The 19,128-nt window shown below is 34.7% G+C and overlaps 2 protein-coding genes across 3 annotated transcripts; one reads left to right on the top strand and one right to left on the bottom strand.

Annotated features, from left to right (window-relative positions):
- Positions 1-1,499: 1,499 nt before the first annotated feature.
- On the bottom strand, positions 1,500-4,043 carry LOC110612078 (pentatricopeptide repeat-containing protein At5g11310, mitochondrial). The gene is made up of 2 exons (XM_021752737.2): positions 3,503-4,043; positions 1,500-3,193 (listed from the first exon to the last, which is right to left on the bottom strand). The coding sequence occupies exons 1-2, from the start codon at positions 4,038-4,040 to the stop codon at positions 1,962-1,964; spliced, it is 1,770 nt and encodes a 589-aa protein (XP_021608429.2). The 5' UTR covers positions 4,041-4,043; the 3' UTR covers positions 1,500-1,961.
- A 183-nt stretch (positions 4,044-4,226) lies between these two features.
- On the top strand, positions 4,227-18,557 carry LOC110612079 (photosynthetic NDH subunit of subcomplex B 3, chloroplastic). Of its 2 annotated transcripts, none has more exons than XM_043954898.1 (6): positions 4,227-4,415; positions 4,512-4,625; positions 15,698-15,751; positions 16,315-16,377; positions 17,859-17,921; positions 18,309-18,557. In XM_043954898.1, the coding sequence occupies exons 1-6, from the start codon at positions 4,227-4,229 to the stop codon at positions 18,342-18,344; spliced, it is 519 nt and encodes a 172-aa protein (XP_043810833.1). In that variant the 3' UTR covers positions 18,345-18,557. The 2 variants fall into 2 exon arrangements, with proteins under 2 accessions (XP_043810833.1, XP_043810832.1); XM_043954897.1 differs by having other exon boundaries at positions 17,859-17,939.
- Positions 18,558-19,128: the final 571 nt, after the last annotated feature.

The following is a 19,128-nucleotide window of genomic DNA, read 5'->3' as shown; positions in this document are numbered from 1 at the left end:
CCCTAAAAAAAACCTCTTATTTAGTTATTGGATATTGCTATTATTAACAAATCAGTCCCTACATTTTCAGAAATCTATTAAAACGTCCTTATCTTTTCTCATATCTATTAAAACGCCATTATCGTTTCTTTTCGTCAACGAAATAGTCCGTCCTATTCCTCCTCCTCCTCTTTAGAAAAAAGAAAAAGAAGAAGAAGATGATAATGATGAAGGAGAAGAAGAAGACGATGATGATGAAGAAAAAGAAAAAGAAAAAGAAGAAGAAAAAAAAGAATCTCCTCCTCCTCCTCCTCCTTAAAAAGAAGAATAAAAAAAAAATTGAAGAAGAATTAAAAAAGAAGAAGAAAAATAACCAAAGAAGAAGAGGAGGAGGAAGAATCAATGAAGAAGAGGAAGAAGAAGAAGGACAAAGACAAAAAGGAGGAGGAGGAGGAAAAAAATGGTGGTAATTTAGTCTTTTACTATATTTTTAACGGCAAAAATAGACGAAAGTACTATTTTGTTGACAGAGAGAAAAGATAAGGATATTTTAATAGGTTTTTGAAAATGTAGTGACTGACTTGTTAATAATGACAATATCTAGAGACTAAATTGTAAATCTTTCTTTAAAAAAATTATTTTTTTATTTAAAAAATATATGTGAATGCATTACTTTTTAAAAAGTGAATTTCTAAAAAAAATATGGCATTTAAATTAAATAAGAACTAAAAATTAATAGTTAAAGTAATTTGGGTATATTTTATTATAATCCAAAAAAAGTAGCAACAATTTAATACTATAAAAATGTTCATTAATCAACTTGGAAGCAAGTAGTGGCCTTCTAATTTCTAATCTAAAATAATTGAGGAGAAAGGAGTCCAGGAAGGGATGAGGTGATAGATTAGGAGAAGCAGAAGGCTAGTCCACCAATAACAAGCAGACACATCAGAAATTTGGGGAACAAATTAAAATGCTTATAACATAATAAGTGGTTGGTGTTTTTTGCACACTTGAAATATTCCTATGTGGACCATATTATTTTTAATTTTGTCAAGCTCTGTCATTCTGCCAGATTCTCCACCCACTGGAGTTTGCTGTTACATACAGAACTCCACTTCATGCACTAACTATATAATATATTGCAATCATGTCTTTGAATAAATAAATAAATAAAAATAATTATTAAAAAAATGTTTAGATAACTCACAATATCCTCCAATAATTATACCTAACTTATAGTTTTTCAGTTTTTCTGATTTTTCAAATCAGTCAGAACCCATCTTTCTTTTCTTTAAAAATGAAATCCAGCCGGTATTTGGTTCAAACCCATAAATGCAAGTAAATTACTTCACTTGAAATTAAGGAAAAAGCTTCTTCGAATTCATGAATAGATAGAACAATACTAATTAAACAAGTTGAATACATTAATTTTCTGAAAATTTAAAATTTTTTAGTTAAATTATTCCACCCAAAGGCCAATGTATCCTTCAATGTTGTTGTCATATGGGATGGACAACTGCTGGAAGTACAAGCAAAGCAGAGCAGGAACTACATTTCAACGCAAATCAATATATTGTTCAACTTGCTACTTGAAAATTGAACTCCTCGTACACTTCTAATATTGAATCCTTTCTTTCTTTCTTTTTTCTTTGGAGAATAATGAAGAATTTCTTTAAAATTATCTATTAAAGAGAGAATTGTCGCAAAGTAACTTCAACTGTTGGAAGTCCACATAGAAAATTTTCCTGCACTGCAGTTCTAACTACGCCAAGATGATCAAATAGCAGTATAATCAGTACCAGAAGTAGTAGATTACTGATGGAAGAATCAATTGTAAACAAAGTGCATTGATCCCTTCATGCTTGAAATAATTTAGAAATCAAATATAGTAAGAAACTGAGATCATATGCTGCCTTGATTTGTCTGGTAAACTTCTGTTGTTCTTTGATTTCCTTAAAGTGTTACCTTTACAATTTGTAAACTCATGTCTTGTTTGCTCTTTTTCTGATATCTTCTATCAATCGATTTGCAACAGAAACAGGATTTTCATGTCTGCTTCTATGCTTCACAAGTTCTCTTGGATTAGTACAAGTCTTTAGTATTTCAGACATTCCTTCTGCTTTCTGCAATATAGATGTTCTCCTTGCACGCCATGATGCATCTCCTTCTACATTATATGTATTGGGTAAGTTTGTTGAATGAGGGACAGAAGACATCATATTGCTTAGTTTTTGTGCCATCTGAACCATTCCCCGTTTCCTTAACTCATCATTCAATCTATGGAAAGTAAGATGTTGAGGAACTATGCCCCTTCGTAACATGTCCTCAAACTCCATAACTGCCTCTTCAAATCTATGCATTCTGCAAAGTAAATGAATTAACATGGTGCTAGTAGCTAAATCTATATCACATCCCCTAGCTCTCATTTCCTTGCTAATCTGAACAGCCAAGTCCAATCTCTCTTGCTCACACAACATCTTCAACAAAAGGTGGTAAGTGAGCCGATCAGGTGTGTATCCAGATTCAATCATCTTGGCATAAAGGTTCATCCCTTCCTCAATCTTCCCAAATTTTGAAAAATGCCTGAAGAAATAATTATAGGTTGTAGGGGTTGGGATCAAACCCTTACGAATCATCATTTTAAGGACCTTACTAGCACCTACAAGATCTTTGGCCTTACAGTAACCCTTTACCAAAGAATTGTAAGTGGAAATAGTGGGGCCTGATTCAGATTGCAAAAGGTACTCCATCATTCCTAGTGCCTCCTTGAATCTACCTGCTTCTGACAATGCATCAATAATTGGGTTGTACACGATAGCATTTGGTTCAATTCTTTCCCTTCTCATTTCATCCAACAAATCAATTGCCCTTTCAATGTAACGCATTCGGCAGTACCCTTCTATCATAGTACCATATGTTACAACACTCGGTGTCACATTCTCCTTCTTCATCTCCAACCAAAGTCTCTCTGCATGTTTGAGCTTTCTTGAACGAAGCCACCCATTTAACAGTATATTATATATTCGAACAGATGGAACCCAACAAGGGTCCAGTTGCTTGTTTCTATCAAAATATTCTTTAGCCACTCTAACCAGACCTTCTTTACAAAGGGAATCCAACAAAATTTCCAACAAGCTTGTTTCAGCATTAGAATTAGAAATCAAGTTTAACCTGCTTGCATATTCAAATGTCCGAATCGCGGGTTGAGGCATTCCTGCATGAATCCAGCACCATTTTGCAATCACAGTAATTAACTATAAAAGATTTAATTGCACATGGAAACCACCCACAGAATTTGATGTCCATCAAATTTCTTGATAGTAATTTTGACATGCAAATATCAAATATTTAACAGGAAATATACTAACAGGATAGAAACATTGTAATTGTAACTTGGAACTTCAAGCGAGCTTTTCAATCTTGGAACAAAAAGACAAGCTGGTTCCAAATCAAATGCACATAAAGAATAATATTCACTTTTCAATCAAGCATGCAAATTCAATAAAGCACGAAAGAAAGTTACCTGCGCGAGTGTACCTTCTGATAAGAATCGCAAACGTATCATTTGAAACCAATCCTGGTCCCTTCTCTCCGCCAATCCGATCAAGAATTAAACACCAAGCAGTATCAAATTCCTTTGCTTTACCAAGCCCATTGATCACTGAATTGAAGAGCGTATGAGAGGATTGAAACCCAGGTTTCTTCTCAGCCCAGAGAAACACAGTTTGAACCAATTTAGGGGAGGAATCAAAATGATCAAATAAGGCCCGTATCAGATTCAGCTCTGGTTGTATTTCCGTCTGTTCCAAGGCGGTTTCCAAAGAGGGTCCGGGACTGAGATTCGGGTCCCTGAGGAGGTTGCAAAGAGCAGAGAAGTCATGCTGCGAATAGTTAGGTTTAGCGCTCAGGGAAGAAATCGGAGAGGGGAGGTGCTGGTGAGGAAGCGGGAGCCACTTGATAAAAGATTGTTCTAATGAAGAGGAAGAGAAGGAGAAGAAACGACCAGTCGTTAGCTTTGCAGTAGCGGCTGAGTAGAGGACGGCCAGGGCTTTGCACTTCATTTCTCCAGCACAAATAGAAGCCCTCAGGTGGCGCAATATAGAGCACAGGATCGTATAATTAAATTACAATATTACCCCTCGACTGCGAGTTAAGTTTCAGAAGTTTCAAGACTTCTCTTGAAATGGAAAGGAAACGATAGAGAAAACAAAGGACAAGTGCTGAGCGTGATCGAGCCAACGGATATAATGGCCGCCATTAACTTCGCTCCCGTATCAATGCGGCTGCCGGAACTCTCCTCTAGAAATGGTAACACATTCCGGAGTTCACTTATTCTAAAGAAAAGACCCGTGGTTTCAGTCCCTATTGCTGCAAGCTCATCGGAATCTTCAACTTCTGTGCCGGAAAAGCCTGAAATTGAGCTAGAATTTATCGGGGTAGGTAAAACACGTATGCCAAAATTAAATGTTTGAATATATTATTATTGTTATTTTAGTTGTTAAAACACATTGATGTATTAACGGTGGTGGCAGCCGAAGCCAGACGGCGACGGGTCATATCCGGTGAACCGAGCTAAAGCAATAAGCGGAGAGAAGCTACTGAGGAACATCATGTTGGATAACAGAATTGAGCTTTACGCCACGTATGTAAGTGTTTTTCATTCTTTTCTATTTTTGAAAAATAATTATATTTTTCAACTTTTCCTGTCTCAGGCTCTTAGCGAGAAACTTTTTTTTTTTTTTTCTGGGCGCAAGATTGAGTGAATTCATTGATAGAAAAAATTACAAGGCTTAAAAGATAAAAGCAAATAGAGCCAAGTCCACCAACAACATTGACGAGTCCAACAAAGTCCCTAAACCCATAAAATAAAAGCCCATAAAATAAAATAAAAAAAAAAACAGAAAATTACTTTTAGTCTTTGAGATATGACTTTAATTAATGGATTCGTTTCTCTATTTTTAGAACTCAATATTTTTTCATTCTGAGATTAATTCCGTCAAATTAGAAGTTTCTCCATAAAAAATATTGTTAATAATAGAAAAAATGGCCGAATTATCTTTTTAGAACTCAACACTTTAATCCATAAAATTTAATTTCTATAAATTTATAAGTCCCTCTCTAAAAGAATTGAAGGAAAAAATACGTTTTCATCCCTAAAATATTACATAATTAATAGATTTATCCATCTATTTTTTGAATTTAACACTTTAATTTCTAAAGTTTAATTTCATCAAAATTCAAGAAAGAAAATTCCAAATTCAATTTCTATAAACAAATAAAAATTTCAATAAACTTAAGATTCAAATTCAACAAAAATAATAAAAATCAAAATACATAAAATTTAAATTATTAAAAATAAAATGTTGAAACTCAATAGAAATTATTTTTGTGATACCGCTCACTGTTGATCACTGCTCGCCATTTGAAAAATTCATTAAAACGTTTTTTACATTTTAAAAAGTTTACTAGTTAATATTTCTGTTAATTTTAGTCATTAAGTATTATAAAAAAAAAATTTAAAATACTTTTGATATGAAACGACTAATTAGTAAACTTTTTAATAATTTGAGAGATCAACTAATAATTTTTTCTAAACGATAGAGACTAAATAATAAAATATTTAATGATAAAATTAATAGAGAAACTAACTAGTAGGCTTTTAAAATGTCAATGACATTTTAATCTATTTTTTAAAATTGAAGGACTAAGTAGCGAATTTTTTATACTATAGGGATTAAATCGTAATTTTTTCATTTTATTATTGATAGGGGTATTTTTGAAATTATATTTATTCTCTTTCCTTTGACCAAATGAAAATCATTGACTTAACAGAAATTTTTGACGGAGGGACCTTGAATTTTGATGGAATTAAACCTCAAGGACGAGAATGTTGAGTTCTAAAAATAGAGGGACAAATCCGTTAATTATATTATACCTCAGGGATTAAAAAGTAATTTTTCCTAAAAAAAACCCTAGAGACCCCAATTGAGTCTCCTTTACCAGTTTAAATCCGATGGAAAGGTAGTCACACCCACCATTGCTAGAAGATCCGATCACCGCTAACGACGGCAACAAAGGCAGTGAATAAAACTCCCACTACAAACAACCAAAAAGAGGCTTAGAAACATCCATTAAGGACCAGGGAGAAGACAAACAGTCATATATAAGAACTTTCAAATTCGAATAGAGGAAACCATAAAAGATACATGCAGAGCCAGATTGATCAAAAAAACAAAGAAAAATCTTAAACTCTACACCACAGGAGCAAATCTAAATAGCACAGCAAGATGGATCAGCATCTCCTTTGTGCCTTTTCAAGTCTCTATACACCTTGCGAGTCACCACTGCGATGCAATGCTCTTCATCCCCATTATTGTATGAGAGCTGAGGGAAGAGCTAGATCTGAAAACTCTTGGGAATTTACACCAAGAACCACAAGAAAACAACCACCAATACTAAAGAAACACAACACGATAGAAAAGAAAAGAAAAGAAAATGTAGCTACAGATTTCTCTTCATAAAGCGCTTCTGTGAGAAAAACCAAAAACTATATTTACAACCTCACCCAACTATAGGAGGAAGACCCATGTTAGGCGAGGAAAAGGAGGCCTTTCCCTACCTAGAAGGGGCAGGAGAAGGCTGATGAACGGTGGGGAAAACATGCCTAAAGCATAGCAAGAAGAAGATACTTTTCAGAGGAAAAAACTCTCTCTACCAAGTAGAGAAAGAATTTATGTTAGTGAGAAAGCTTGAACAGTAAGGAGTGAGTGCTAAAATTTGTTTTAGTAATGTTGCTAAAACCAAATTGATGATGTGGCCGAAATGAAGCTGTGTTGTGATTGGTCTAACGGATCTGTACTGTGATTGGTCCACTTGCAAGACAGGGAACGTAAAGTGTTTGGCGCCTACGATAGCTTCTCTAATGCTTAAGTCAAGTAGAAGAGAATGTTTAGAACTTAAGAGTAGTTGTGTGAGAATATAGCGTATCTTTGTATCTGTGATCACTCGTTTTTATACTGTAAGAGGGGGTTAATTATAGCATTTTTTGATAATCCGGCAATGATGTGGCCGGCTAATTGATGAGGGATCTTGCCAGCTAATTGGCTAGGAATCTCGCGATTACAGGCGTAACAGGGATCTGCTAGATTACCTCTAACGGTAACTTAATGTGAAGATTCAGCCTGCTCTGGAATGGGTGAGTCTTGATGAAGAGCCGGGCATCTCGGTCATCCGGGCCTTCCGTTCTTTGAGTGGGACCGCGTATCCGATTATCATACTCTTGCTATGTGGCCCTGTCTTATGGTGACAACTCATAGCCTACTTTGGATGATTTTTGTGTAACATTAAAGGTCCCCCTGCTGGTCTTCGATTCTTCAGATTCGAAGAAGACAATTGTCTCCATGATCTGAGGCACATGGGTTGTTTTAGGTTGGCCTTCCATACTCGTATTGCTTTACCTGCTCCTGCACATAAATGATCATTATCTTGTGGTTATAATAATCGAACATAACACCTGGTTATGATAACGACTTGAACATTTTGTTAATTAAGGCTGACTCACGGTTGTTGGCCTAGTGGATAGCCTTTTGGTGACCTGGTCGAGAAATGTCTCATGGTCCTAGAGTTAAATCACATTGACTGTCACGAGTGAGGACTTTAGTTCAGTCTGTCGAACTAAGTTAGCTTCTGAGCTGTCTTTGCTTTCTTTTCACTAGCCCTTCCGACTGGCTTGGTCAAAGATCTTGTCCGGTGCCTGGCCAAAACTGATCCAAGTAATATAGTAATGCCTTGGCGAATTTTCCTTGGCAGCTACACGTAATTTGCCTTTGCATCAACTGGATATTAAAAATATTTTTCTCCATGGTGACCTTCAGAAGGAGGTTTATATTGAGTTTGCTGCTCAGGGGGAGTTAGGCAAGGTTTGTAGACTTCGAAAATCCCTCTATAGCTTGAAATAAAGTCCTCGGGCATGATTTGGCAGGTTTAGTGAGGTGTTCCAACAGTTTGGAATGAAGATGAGTAAATGTGATCACTCAGTGTTTTATAGAAATTCTGATAGTGGAGTAATTCTGCTTGTAGTATATGTAGATGATATTGTTATCACAGAAAGTGACATTGCTGGCATTACATCCCTAAAAAAATTTCTCAAAACACAGTTTCATACAAAGAATTTGGGCTCCTTTAAATACTTTTTGGGCATTGAAGTTACGCTGTGTAAGAAAGATATTTTCTTATCTCAAAAAAAATATATTCTTAATTTGTTGGCAGAAACAAAAAAATTGGGTGCTAAGCCTTGTAGTGCACCAATGATCCCTAATCTTCAACTTACCACAAAAGACAGTGAGCCATTTGCAGATTTTGAAATGTATAGAAGATTAGTTGGCAAGTTGAATTATTTGACGGTAGCTCATCCTGATATTGCATATTCAGTGAGTGTGGTAAGTCAGTTTATATCCTTTCCTACTGTTGCTCAGTGGGATGCTATCGAACACATTCTTTGCTACATGAAAGGGACCCCAAGCCAAGGCCTCCTCTATGGTAACCATGGGCACTCAAATATTGAATACTTTTCTGATACTGATTGGGCAGACTCGAAGGTTGATAGGAGGTCAACCACTGGATATTGTATTTTTATGGGAGGTAACCTAGTCTCATGGAAAAGTAAGAAGCAAAATGTGGTCTCTCATTCTAGTGTTGAATCTGAATATCGAGTCATAGCACAAGTCGTATATGAAGTCTTGTGGGTGCGTCAATTGTTGGAAGAGGTTGGGTTCACAAATTCGATGCCTGCTAAATTGTGGTAATAATCAAGCAGCTATCTACATTGCCTCCAATTCAGTAGTTCATGAGAAAACTAAGCACATCGAGATTGACTATCATTTTGTTCGTGAGAAGATCCAACAAAAGATAATCTCAAGAAGACATATTCGAACTGGAGAACAACTAGGAGACATCTTCATTAAAGCTCTAAATAGGACTCGAGTTGATTATATATGTAACAAGTTGGGCATGATTAGCATCTATGCTCCAACTTAAGGGGGAGTATTATAGGTTATAGGAAGCGAATATGTTAATATAGTAAGTAAATATTGATAGACATGTTAGTTGCTTAATCTTAGGGATTGCATGATCATAGACTTGATTTCCTTTCCTTTCCTTTCTAGATACGGTCTCTCATATATAAATAGGTTGTAATCTCTATTGTAATTTATAACAAATATTATCTTACTACATAGTCATAACGAGCTTCTAGGCATTTTGTAGCCCTGACTATCTTTCGAGCATTTTCTCGCCCTGTCGAGCTTTTGGACATTCTCTGGCCCTGACGGGCTTCTGGTCCTTCTCCTCCTTGCGGCCTCCACTTGTTCGCTTAGCAGTTCGTCTTCGCCAACCGTAAAAAAGTCTTGCTCGCTTGCAATGGGCCTTCTTCCTTCGCAAAAAATTTTAGATTTTTTGGAGTAATTATAAAAGCAGTGTCAAATGCCTTGGAGACTTCTTGTGAAGCGAGACTATCATCCGATTGGTCAGCCTAGCATATACCCGCTTTGTGGTCTAGCATCAAATATCTTAGAAACTTTTTGTAAAGCGGAAATATCACCCAGTTGGTCGGCTTGACGTATATCTACCTTGTGGCCTGGCATAAAACGCCTTAGAAACTTTTTATGAAGCGGGACTATCACCTAGTTGGTCGGCCTGGCGTATACTCGCATTGTGGCCTGGTATAAAATGCCTTAGAATCTTTTTGTGTAGCCCCGGTTGGTCGACTTGGCATATACCCAAATACCTTAGAAACTTTTTATGAAGTGGGACTATCACCCAGTTGATTAGTCTGACATATAGTTGCCTTGTGACCTTGAGACTTTTATTTGTTGAGACTAATACTCGATCTTCTGGTCTAATGGGTTTCCGATTTATGGCCTTGTTTTAGTGGGACTAATATTCAGACTTCTGGCCTGACGGATTCCTGACTTATGGTCTTATTTTGAGTTTGTTTATGTTTCCACATTCCAACCCTTAGATTATGGTCTGGCTGAAGTTGCCTTTTGTGGCCTGGCGTGAGACACCTTATTGTGTGGGACCAACGCTCAGATGGCCTTGTGGTCTTTTATGAATTTGTTTCTTGTTTCCACGATCGAACGCCCGGATTATAGGCCTGGTTGAAGTTACCTTGTGGCCTGACATTAGATGTCTTGTTATGCGGGACCAACGCTCGGATGACCTTATAGCCTTTTATAAGTTTATTTCTATTTTCACGGTCCAACGCCCGAATTATGACCTAGCTAAAGTTGACTTGTGGTTTGGCATAAAATGCCTTGTTATGCGGAACCAACGCCCGGATGGCCTTGTAACCTTTTATGAGTTTGTTTCTATTTTCATGGTCCAACGTCCAGATTATAGCCTGGCTGAAGTTGCCTTGTGGCCTGGCATGATATGCCTTGTTATGCGAGACTAACACCCGAATGGCCTTGTGGCCTTTTATGAGTTTGTTTCTGTTTCCACAGTCCAACACTCGAATTATAGCCTAGCTGAAGTTGTCTTATGGCCTGGCTGAAGTTGCCTTGCGGTCTGGCATGAGATGCCTTGTTATGCAAAACTAACGCGCGAATGGCCTTATGGCCTTTTATGAGTTTGTTTCTGTTTCCACAGTCCAATGCCTGGAATATGGCCTGGCTGAAGTTGCCTTGTGGCCTTCAATAAATGCCCCTTAATCTTTCTTGAAGTTGTCATTGAAGAGCACAATATATGAAAAAATATATCGTTAATTGTTTATTGATAGATTAAAAATACTCTAGGAATGGGAAATAAGTCGGTCATCTAACTTGGCCAACTTGTAGGATCCTGGGCTAGTAACCTTTAAGACCCTAAACGGTCTTTTTCAGTTTGCGCCCACCTTATCAGACCCGGCATGACCTCTGGTTACATCTGTTCTTTTAGGGACCGAGTCCCTCACATTAAAGGTATGTGATATGTCTTTACTGGTGAACCTTCAAGACATCTTCTGCAATCCGTTTATTTCGTCGCTGATCCCTCTGCGATTATATGTATAACCCTTACAGGTTCCTGGTCAGAGGTAGTCTCAAGTGTTGTCGTCTCAGGTTCGTGCCTCCTCTCTTTTATGCTTTTCTGGCAAACTTTCAAGGTGTGTCGTCCCTTATTAGTCTCTTGATCTCATCTTTCAGTTGCCGACATTCCTCCTTCGTATGTCCGTGGTTTTCGTGAAAACGACAGTACTTAGCCATATCTCGCCTTTCTGCTTTGTCAGGATTGAGTTTGGAGGCCACCTGACCTTGTTATTTTTCCTAATACACATTAAAATATATATCTGTGAGTCATTTAATGCATATATTTTTATTCTTACTTTGGTCATCCTTCCTTCGGGAGACGGGGTAACCCCTGTAGTCTCCTTCTGTCCTTGCCTTTTCAGCTTTTGGTTTTACTTTTGGTTCGCCCTCTTGTCCTCTCTTAGTACTTGGACTTCATCATCCAGCTTGATATATTTCTGGGCGTTATCTATCAACTGTTAATACATTGCGGCTGGATATTTATTAAGAAATTCATGAACTTGACGTTGCGTGTTTCTTTCTTCAACGTTTCAAACGCTATCTCATGATTTAACTCCTCCACCTATATTGTCTTAGCATTGAACTGTGAGATAAAGCTCTTTAGAAACTCTCTCTCTTCTTGTCGGATCTTCTGCATCAAAGGAGAGTTTTTTAAGAGGTATACAAATAATAAATTGGGATTTAAATAACGTAGTGAACTATGTAAAGTTTTAAATTAAACTTGAGCTCAGATGTTGATACTATTTTTGAGTCAAACCTGTGAGTGTTGACGGATGGAAGCACTCGACACAGTATGAAGTCGTTGACATCCTTAAGTTACATGGTCATCCTAAATATTTTCAAGTGACTCCTGAGATCTATTGTTCCATCATATTTGTCCAAGCTAGGCAGCTTGAACTTACTTAGGAATGTTTCTGCTAAGATTTCTTCCGAAAGAGGCGAGACACCATCCAGGCTAAAATCCTCCTCTTGCTCCTTGTAGTACCTTTGAACAGCCTGCATCAGCTTCTGGTCGACATTTCGTAGAGCATCGTCTGATTCATCTTCTTCGAACTTGGCCTTACCTTTGAACTGTCTCTTAATCGTCTTTGCCCAAGTCCTAGGGGTGTTAATGGGGGATTCCTCCCTTCCCTTGGGAGCCGTGACTGACGCGTCCCCCCGAGCTTTATATTGCTCGTGAGTAGCCTGCAACTTTTGGATGTATTGGATCATCTGCTCGTTGTTTAGATTATTGATATCTACTTCATTAGCCACTGGGGGTGGGTTTTGTCCACTGTCAGGGGTGGAAAAAACGATAACGCCCTCATTGGTAGCAACATTAGCAGCAGCTCGTAAACTTCCGCCATTCTGAGAAAGGAGCAGAAAGAGATTTCTTTTTAGGAGAAAAGAAATAAGAGACCAGATTTAATCCAAATGAACAGAAATGATTCAATGGTTTTCCCGACAATGGAACCAAATGATGTTGCTGAAACCAAATTAATGACGTGACCGAAACGGAGTTATGCTGTAATTGGTCTAATAGAGTTAATGCTGTGATTGGTCTAACGGAGCTGTGCTGTGATTGGTCCACCTGTAAGATAAAGAATATGAGATGGTTGGCACCTATGGCAGCCACTCCGACGCTCAAGTCAGTAAATTGAAGAGAAAGGCGAGTATAATATTTAGAACTCAAGAGTAGTTGTGTGAAAGAATAATGTACCTTTGTCTATGTGATCACTCGCTTTTATACTGTAAGAGGAGGTTAATTATAATATTTCTTGATAATTTGGTAATGATGTGATCGACTAACTGATGAGAGGTCTTGCCGACTAATCAGTCGGGATCCCGCGACTACAGGCATAACGGAGATCTACTAGATTGCCTTTAACGATAACTTAATGTGAAAATTCAGCCTGCTCTGGAATGGGCGAGTCTTGATGAAGAGCAGGGCATAACGTACCTTTGTCTATGTGATCACTCGCTTTTATACTGTAAGAGGAGGTTAATTATAATATTTCTTGATAATTTGGTAATGATGTGATCGACTAATTGATGAGAGGTCTTGCCGACTAATCAGTCGGGATCCCGTGATTACAGGCATAACGGAGATCTACTAGATTACCTTTAACGATAACTTAATGTGAAAATTCAGCCTGCTCTGGAATGGGCGAGTCTTGATGAAGAGCAGGGCATCTTGGTCATCCGAATTTCTATTCTTCGGGTGGGACCACGCATCCGATTATAAGACTATTATTATGTGGTTTTGTCTTATGGTGACAGTTCATGGTCTACTTTAGGCGATTCTTACATAACATGTAATGAAAATTTAGACCTCTATTCCCATACTTTTTTGCTAATAAAAATTGATTCATGAATTTTCATATTTATATCCTAAATTTGAAATTTTGAACAGTAAAGGCAATGTTCAATTTTAGTTATTAGACTTAATCAATTTTGGCCAAGGTTTTTTAAATTCATATGTCATGCCATGAATTATTATTTTTAAGACTTATTGGATAAAAAAAAATCTAAACTTTTATGTTAATTCTTATTTTTATATATAAAACTTTAAATTTTGAATAATAAAATCAAATTTTTTCAAATTCTCACAATTATAATCGAAAGTATTAAATTGCATATGGAAAAGTTAATGATAAATTATAATATAATCTCTAAAATTTTATTTAACTAATAAAATAATATTTAATATATATATTTTTATTTCAACAATGTCATTTTTTTTATTAATCTCATTATTTATTTCTCATTTCTATAATATAAAACAAACTTTATATATTAAAATATATAATATTAATTTTATTTAATATTATTATATAAAGTACAATTTTACATATATTAAAAATATGCACATAATTTATAATAGGGTAAACTACAATTTAGTCTCTCTGATTTAGTGAAATATAATCTTTCGTCCCTTTATTTTAAAAAATCGTCAATTTAGCCACTGTGATTTTTAAAAACTATGCCATTAGTCCCTCCCGTTAGATTTTCAGTTAAGTCACCATTAGTCTTCAATTTATAAATTGGTCAATAGAAAGTTAAATAGAAAATTTCTAGATTGCCCTTTAACTAGCGGGAGAGATGGATATTTTTCCCTCCAATTACAAAAGGGGTTATTTAAAAATGAAAACAAACTAATGCACAGACAAATTAATCAAGAATGTCGGTCATCGGTTGCTCTTGGAGAAGTAGGCTGTCTCCGAGGAATAAAAGAGAAAGGTAAAAGATTAAGTTGAACAAGAGGACCCAATGAAACTCCGGTGGCAGCAGCTTCACCATGAAGGGTAGTATCAACAACTTTATCATAAGATCTCAGAGATGCAGTAAATCCAGTTGGTAATCCCATGCAAAACCCTAGATCTTCAGTAGAAACCTTAGGGGTGTGGTGAAGAAACTCGAAGGGCTTAGATGTATCACCAAGGCTTAAAGTAAGCTCCATTCTATACAGAAGAAGAGAAGAGGAAGAAATCCAAGAGAACAAAAGAAGAAAAAAAAGCAGTAAAGAAAAAGAGAAAGCAGAAGAAAAAGCAGTAAAGAGAAAGAGAAGGCAGAGAGAGTTAAAATTAGCAGGTTAGAGAATGATTTTAATAATGGGTATTTTAGTCTTTTAACTAAGACTAACGGTGACTTAACTGAAAAATTAATGGGAGGGACCAATGGCATAGTTTTTTAAAAATCACAGTGACTAAATTGACGATTTTTTAAAACAGAGGGATGAAAGGTTATATTTCACTAAACTAGATGGACTCAATTGCAGTTTACCCTTTATAATATTAGTATAAACATTCTAAGAAATATTTAATATATAATATCTGTATGATATTTTACGTAATTGGATTTATAATAAATATTTATTTAATATAATATATTTAATAGTACATATAATAAATAAAAAAATATTTTTTTTTCAATGTAAACTTTAAATTAAAGGATAATATGTTTTTTTAATCATAATTGTGACGAATCGAAAAAGTTTGAATTTATTTTTCAAAGTTTAAAGTTTTGGATATAGATATAAATTAAATGTTTATTTTATCCAATAAGTCTTTTAATATAATCCACATTGTATGATATTAAAAAAATTTTAGTCAAAACTAATTGAGACTAACGGCTGAAAAAAATATGAAATCATTATTCAAAATTTTAAGTTTAAGATATAAATGAAAAAAATCGTAAACTTTCGAATTTTTTTTTAATAGGCTTTTTTTTTTAAAAATTCACCAAATTGATGAATTGAGAATATTTATTTCTTATTTTGATTTTATATTAAAAAAGGCTATGCACTACAACATTGTTTAGTTCAAAATACTTTATTTCCTGAAAAATTGTATTTTTAAAAGCAAAGGATTTCATTTATCATAAAATATGATATAAATAAGTTTGGTATATAAATCACTTTTTAAAAAATAAGATCGTGTTTAAGTTATAAAAGATAGTAATGTCTATAATAAATCTTTTAAGTGTAATAAAATTAAAGCCAAATTGGTAATTCCATTAAACTTAACTGAAACAGCACATTTGCCATTTAAGTTATTTGGGAGTTAATTTAATAACGCAAATAAAACAGAAGAGATTTTTTACATTTCTTTAGTCTACTTGCCCCTATCAGACAAGGCCTACACTAAAAAACGAACTAATGATGGACTTTATAATAGGGGAAAGTAATGAATTGCGGAGGCGGTGGAAGCTGTGGAACTTGCATTGTGGAGGTATGTATGCTTTTGATGATACTCCAATGTATTTTGGTTTAAACTTTGTCTAGACAAAGCAAGTTCAGAATTTCTTGAATAAGTATTTTAGTTGTATAAGAGAGTTTCGGCTACTAATGCTGAAAAATTCTTGTGGAATTTCTTATTTTTAGTTGGAGGATTGTGAAGTGCCTTGTTCATGAAAATGATTGAAGCCAGAAATGATGATGAGAGAAAATGTTGTATGAACTATAGGGATAGAATGTGTGTTATATATGATTCCTTGGTGGTTATAATAAGTAAAGCTGTCATGCTGAACTAAATCCATACAAAAAATTTTCAGCAAATGAATACATTTTTTACTTTGAACAAATTGCATAAATTATCAAGTTTTGCAAAATGCCAAGCTCTTTGATTTAGAGGTAAGATGATAAAAGGATTTTTTTTTTTTAAACCAAAATTGTAGCCATACTTTTTCCTACTCACTGCTAGGTCTTCCAATACAATGCTGCTCTTTCTACCATGTCATTTTTCACGCTGTGTATTCCATTCTTAATCCTACCATGCTTGTTGTTCCTGTGCAGATTCTGGATGGAAAAGATCTTTTGAATGAAAGAACAAATACTGAACTTCGTTATTTGAAGAAGGTTCTCTCTCTTTCATATACATACATCAAATGAAATTCTAGGAATCTTCTATTTTTCTTGAGTGAACTATTATGCTAATGATGCTTGATCTGCTTAACAATATAAAGATCACAATCTTTCTCTAAACAGTTGAACATGCCCTTTTGTTTTCCTCGTCTTTTAAAGCTTAGTCCTAAGAAACCAGAAGACATAGCTATAAGCAGCCATTTTGACATGCTTTCTAGTGCTTCTTCCATAACATGAATCCTTAAAAGTAACAATGTGGGATAGCTCACTAACCAATCTGCAGCCATGTTCCCTTCTTATATACATGCTTAATCTACACTTGCAAATCAAGCTTGAAAGTTGCATATAGGTCCTGACTTGAGCATATTATTATTCACAACACAAAGAATTCTAGAAGGATTGGTCATAGAATGGATGGGTTGTTGGAGAGAACTATGAAGATGGGCAACATGTGAAAGGAAGCTAGCAAAGGGGGGAGAAATAGCATAAGGATGAGAAGAGGCATTAGCCTGGCTTTTTCTCTATTATAGAGGGGGCAGAGTATTGACTCAAATTCATAGCTTTGAAAAAAAAAAAAAAAAAAAAAGGGAAAAAGAAGATTGGGGACTTCAATCCTTTACTCTGATGAAGGATAAGAAATTAAGAAGAGAGTAGAAATTTCAATTCTCATATAATAAAGAAGGATAGAAGAATAAGTGGAAGAATCTCAGAATTTTAAGGGAGCTTCAGGAAGGAGAAGCCTCCAGAATTTTCTGTAGGCTCTGTTATCATGTTAAGTTTTTATTATAAGAAAAAGAGGAAGGGAAGAGAAGGAAAATAACTAAAATAGCTACAATATTTACTTAATTTTTTTATCTTCTCTCACATAATACACAGTACATATTATATATAATTTAAAATATATCACTTAAATTAAGGAACCATTTAATCCTTAAATTAAGGAGTAATTTTTTTTTAATATAAAAAGAATCTCACCAATTTTAACAATAGTCGCTCTTCCTCTTTTACAAATTTTGCTGTCTCTACTTCCTGTCAGCCTCACTTCCGTTTATATCTCCCAGGCTAGGGACAACCCAGCAAAGGCCTCCAAAATTTTATCCTTTATCACTGAGCAAAACCAATCTTCATTCCAAACTCACCATCCCAAGCACCCAAATGGCCCCTAACCAATCATTTAATTAGAATATGCATTAATATTTGAGAAAATGTAATGCGGTAAAATTAGGATAAATTTATGTGCTAGATGTCAATAGTGATATTTAATGCTTTTTAATTGATAATCCTGAATGGCAATGGCCACTTTGGATGTTCCTTCGTATGAAAAAAAAAAGAGTTGATTAATCTTCAACTTTTTTTATAAAAAAAAAAATAATAATTTCTCCTTTTTGTTAGAACCCTGCAAGTTCATTACATTATTGATCACCATTTCCATTTGGAATTCTGGATAGATGTTTAATTAAGTTGATATCTTGCAGAAACCTGAATCCTGGAGGCTTGCTTGTCAAACCATTGTTGGAAATAAAGAGAATGCTGGCAAGGTAGATGGCTATTCATTGGCAAAGACTATTTAGACAAACCTACTCCCCCCTGCTTAGAAATTAGAAATTTACAAGATTTTAATTCATATTTTTTACTAATTCTCGTGTTGGGAACATCATAAGTGAAAGATTTCAATTCTTTTATTTAAAAAAAAAATCATTTTAAATGAAAAAGAATCATGCTAAAAATAGTGTGATTGTGTAAGAAATCAATTCATTTTTTTTTTGTTGCATATGATTTACTTAAAACAGAAGCCAATTGATTGGATATTCTTATTCAAAGCCACATTACTCTACACAAAATAACAACCCTTTTATTTGGTCTGTAGACAATATAGCTTATTCAAAGACATATTGAATTGATATCTGCTCTTATGATTTTCACAGGTTGTGGTTCAGACGTTACCCCAGTGGAAGAAATGATTAGGAATTTTAATTTAAGATGTAGGCATCAGGTCAACAACATCAAATGAAGCCAACAACATTTCAATTGCCATATATTCATGGTAACCTTTTCACAAGAATCCTTATCTTGGCATGCAAATCCTATTATCTGTATGTGTCATACACTACCTATGGTAAATTCATTGCTTTTGCACAAAATGAAATTGGTTTTCTCAGCATTTTAACCTTTTATTGAAATTGTGTTATCACCTGTGCACAAAATGATACCTATAGATTCAATGCCATTTGAACTAAAAAGAATCATCCAATATTCCATCTTTTAATCATTCTCCAAAAATATAATTAAATTATTTTCTAGAAAAATTTACTATTTAGTCTCTATGTTATGAGAAAACTCATTAGTTGATTCTTTCATTTTAAAAAATATGTTAAACGTCTTTGCAGTTTTAAAGAATTTACTAATTAGTCTTTCTGTTAATTTTAGCCGTTAAGTGTTTTAATTAGTTCTTTAGTTTTGTAAAAATGTCTACTAATGTCTCTCCATATTAAGAGTATTTTAGACTTTTTTACAATATTTAATGGCTAAATTTAGCAGAGTGACTAATTAATAAACTTTTTAAAACTTGAGTGATGTTTGAATATATTTTTCAAAATCGATGGACTAATTAATGAGTTTTTTCTATATTACAGGGATTAAATTGTAATTTTTTCTTGTTTTCTACGCACCATTGTTACAGCAGCAGGTTTAATTAACAAGACAATAATTTATAGAAAGAAAAAAAAAGTTTCAATTTGCAAGTTA

This window comes from Manihot esculenta, chromosome 3, assembly GCF_001659605.2.
Source record: "Manihot esculenta cultivar AM560-2 chromosome 3, M.esculenta_v8, whole genome shotgun sequence".
In the NCBI taxonomy this organism is placed as follows: Eukaryota; Viridiplantae; Streptophyta; class Magnoliopsida; order Malpighiales; family Euphorbiaceae; genus Manihot; species Manihot esculenta.
This window is presented reverse-complemented; position numbering and strand designations above follow the sequence as displayed.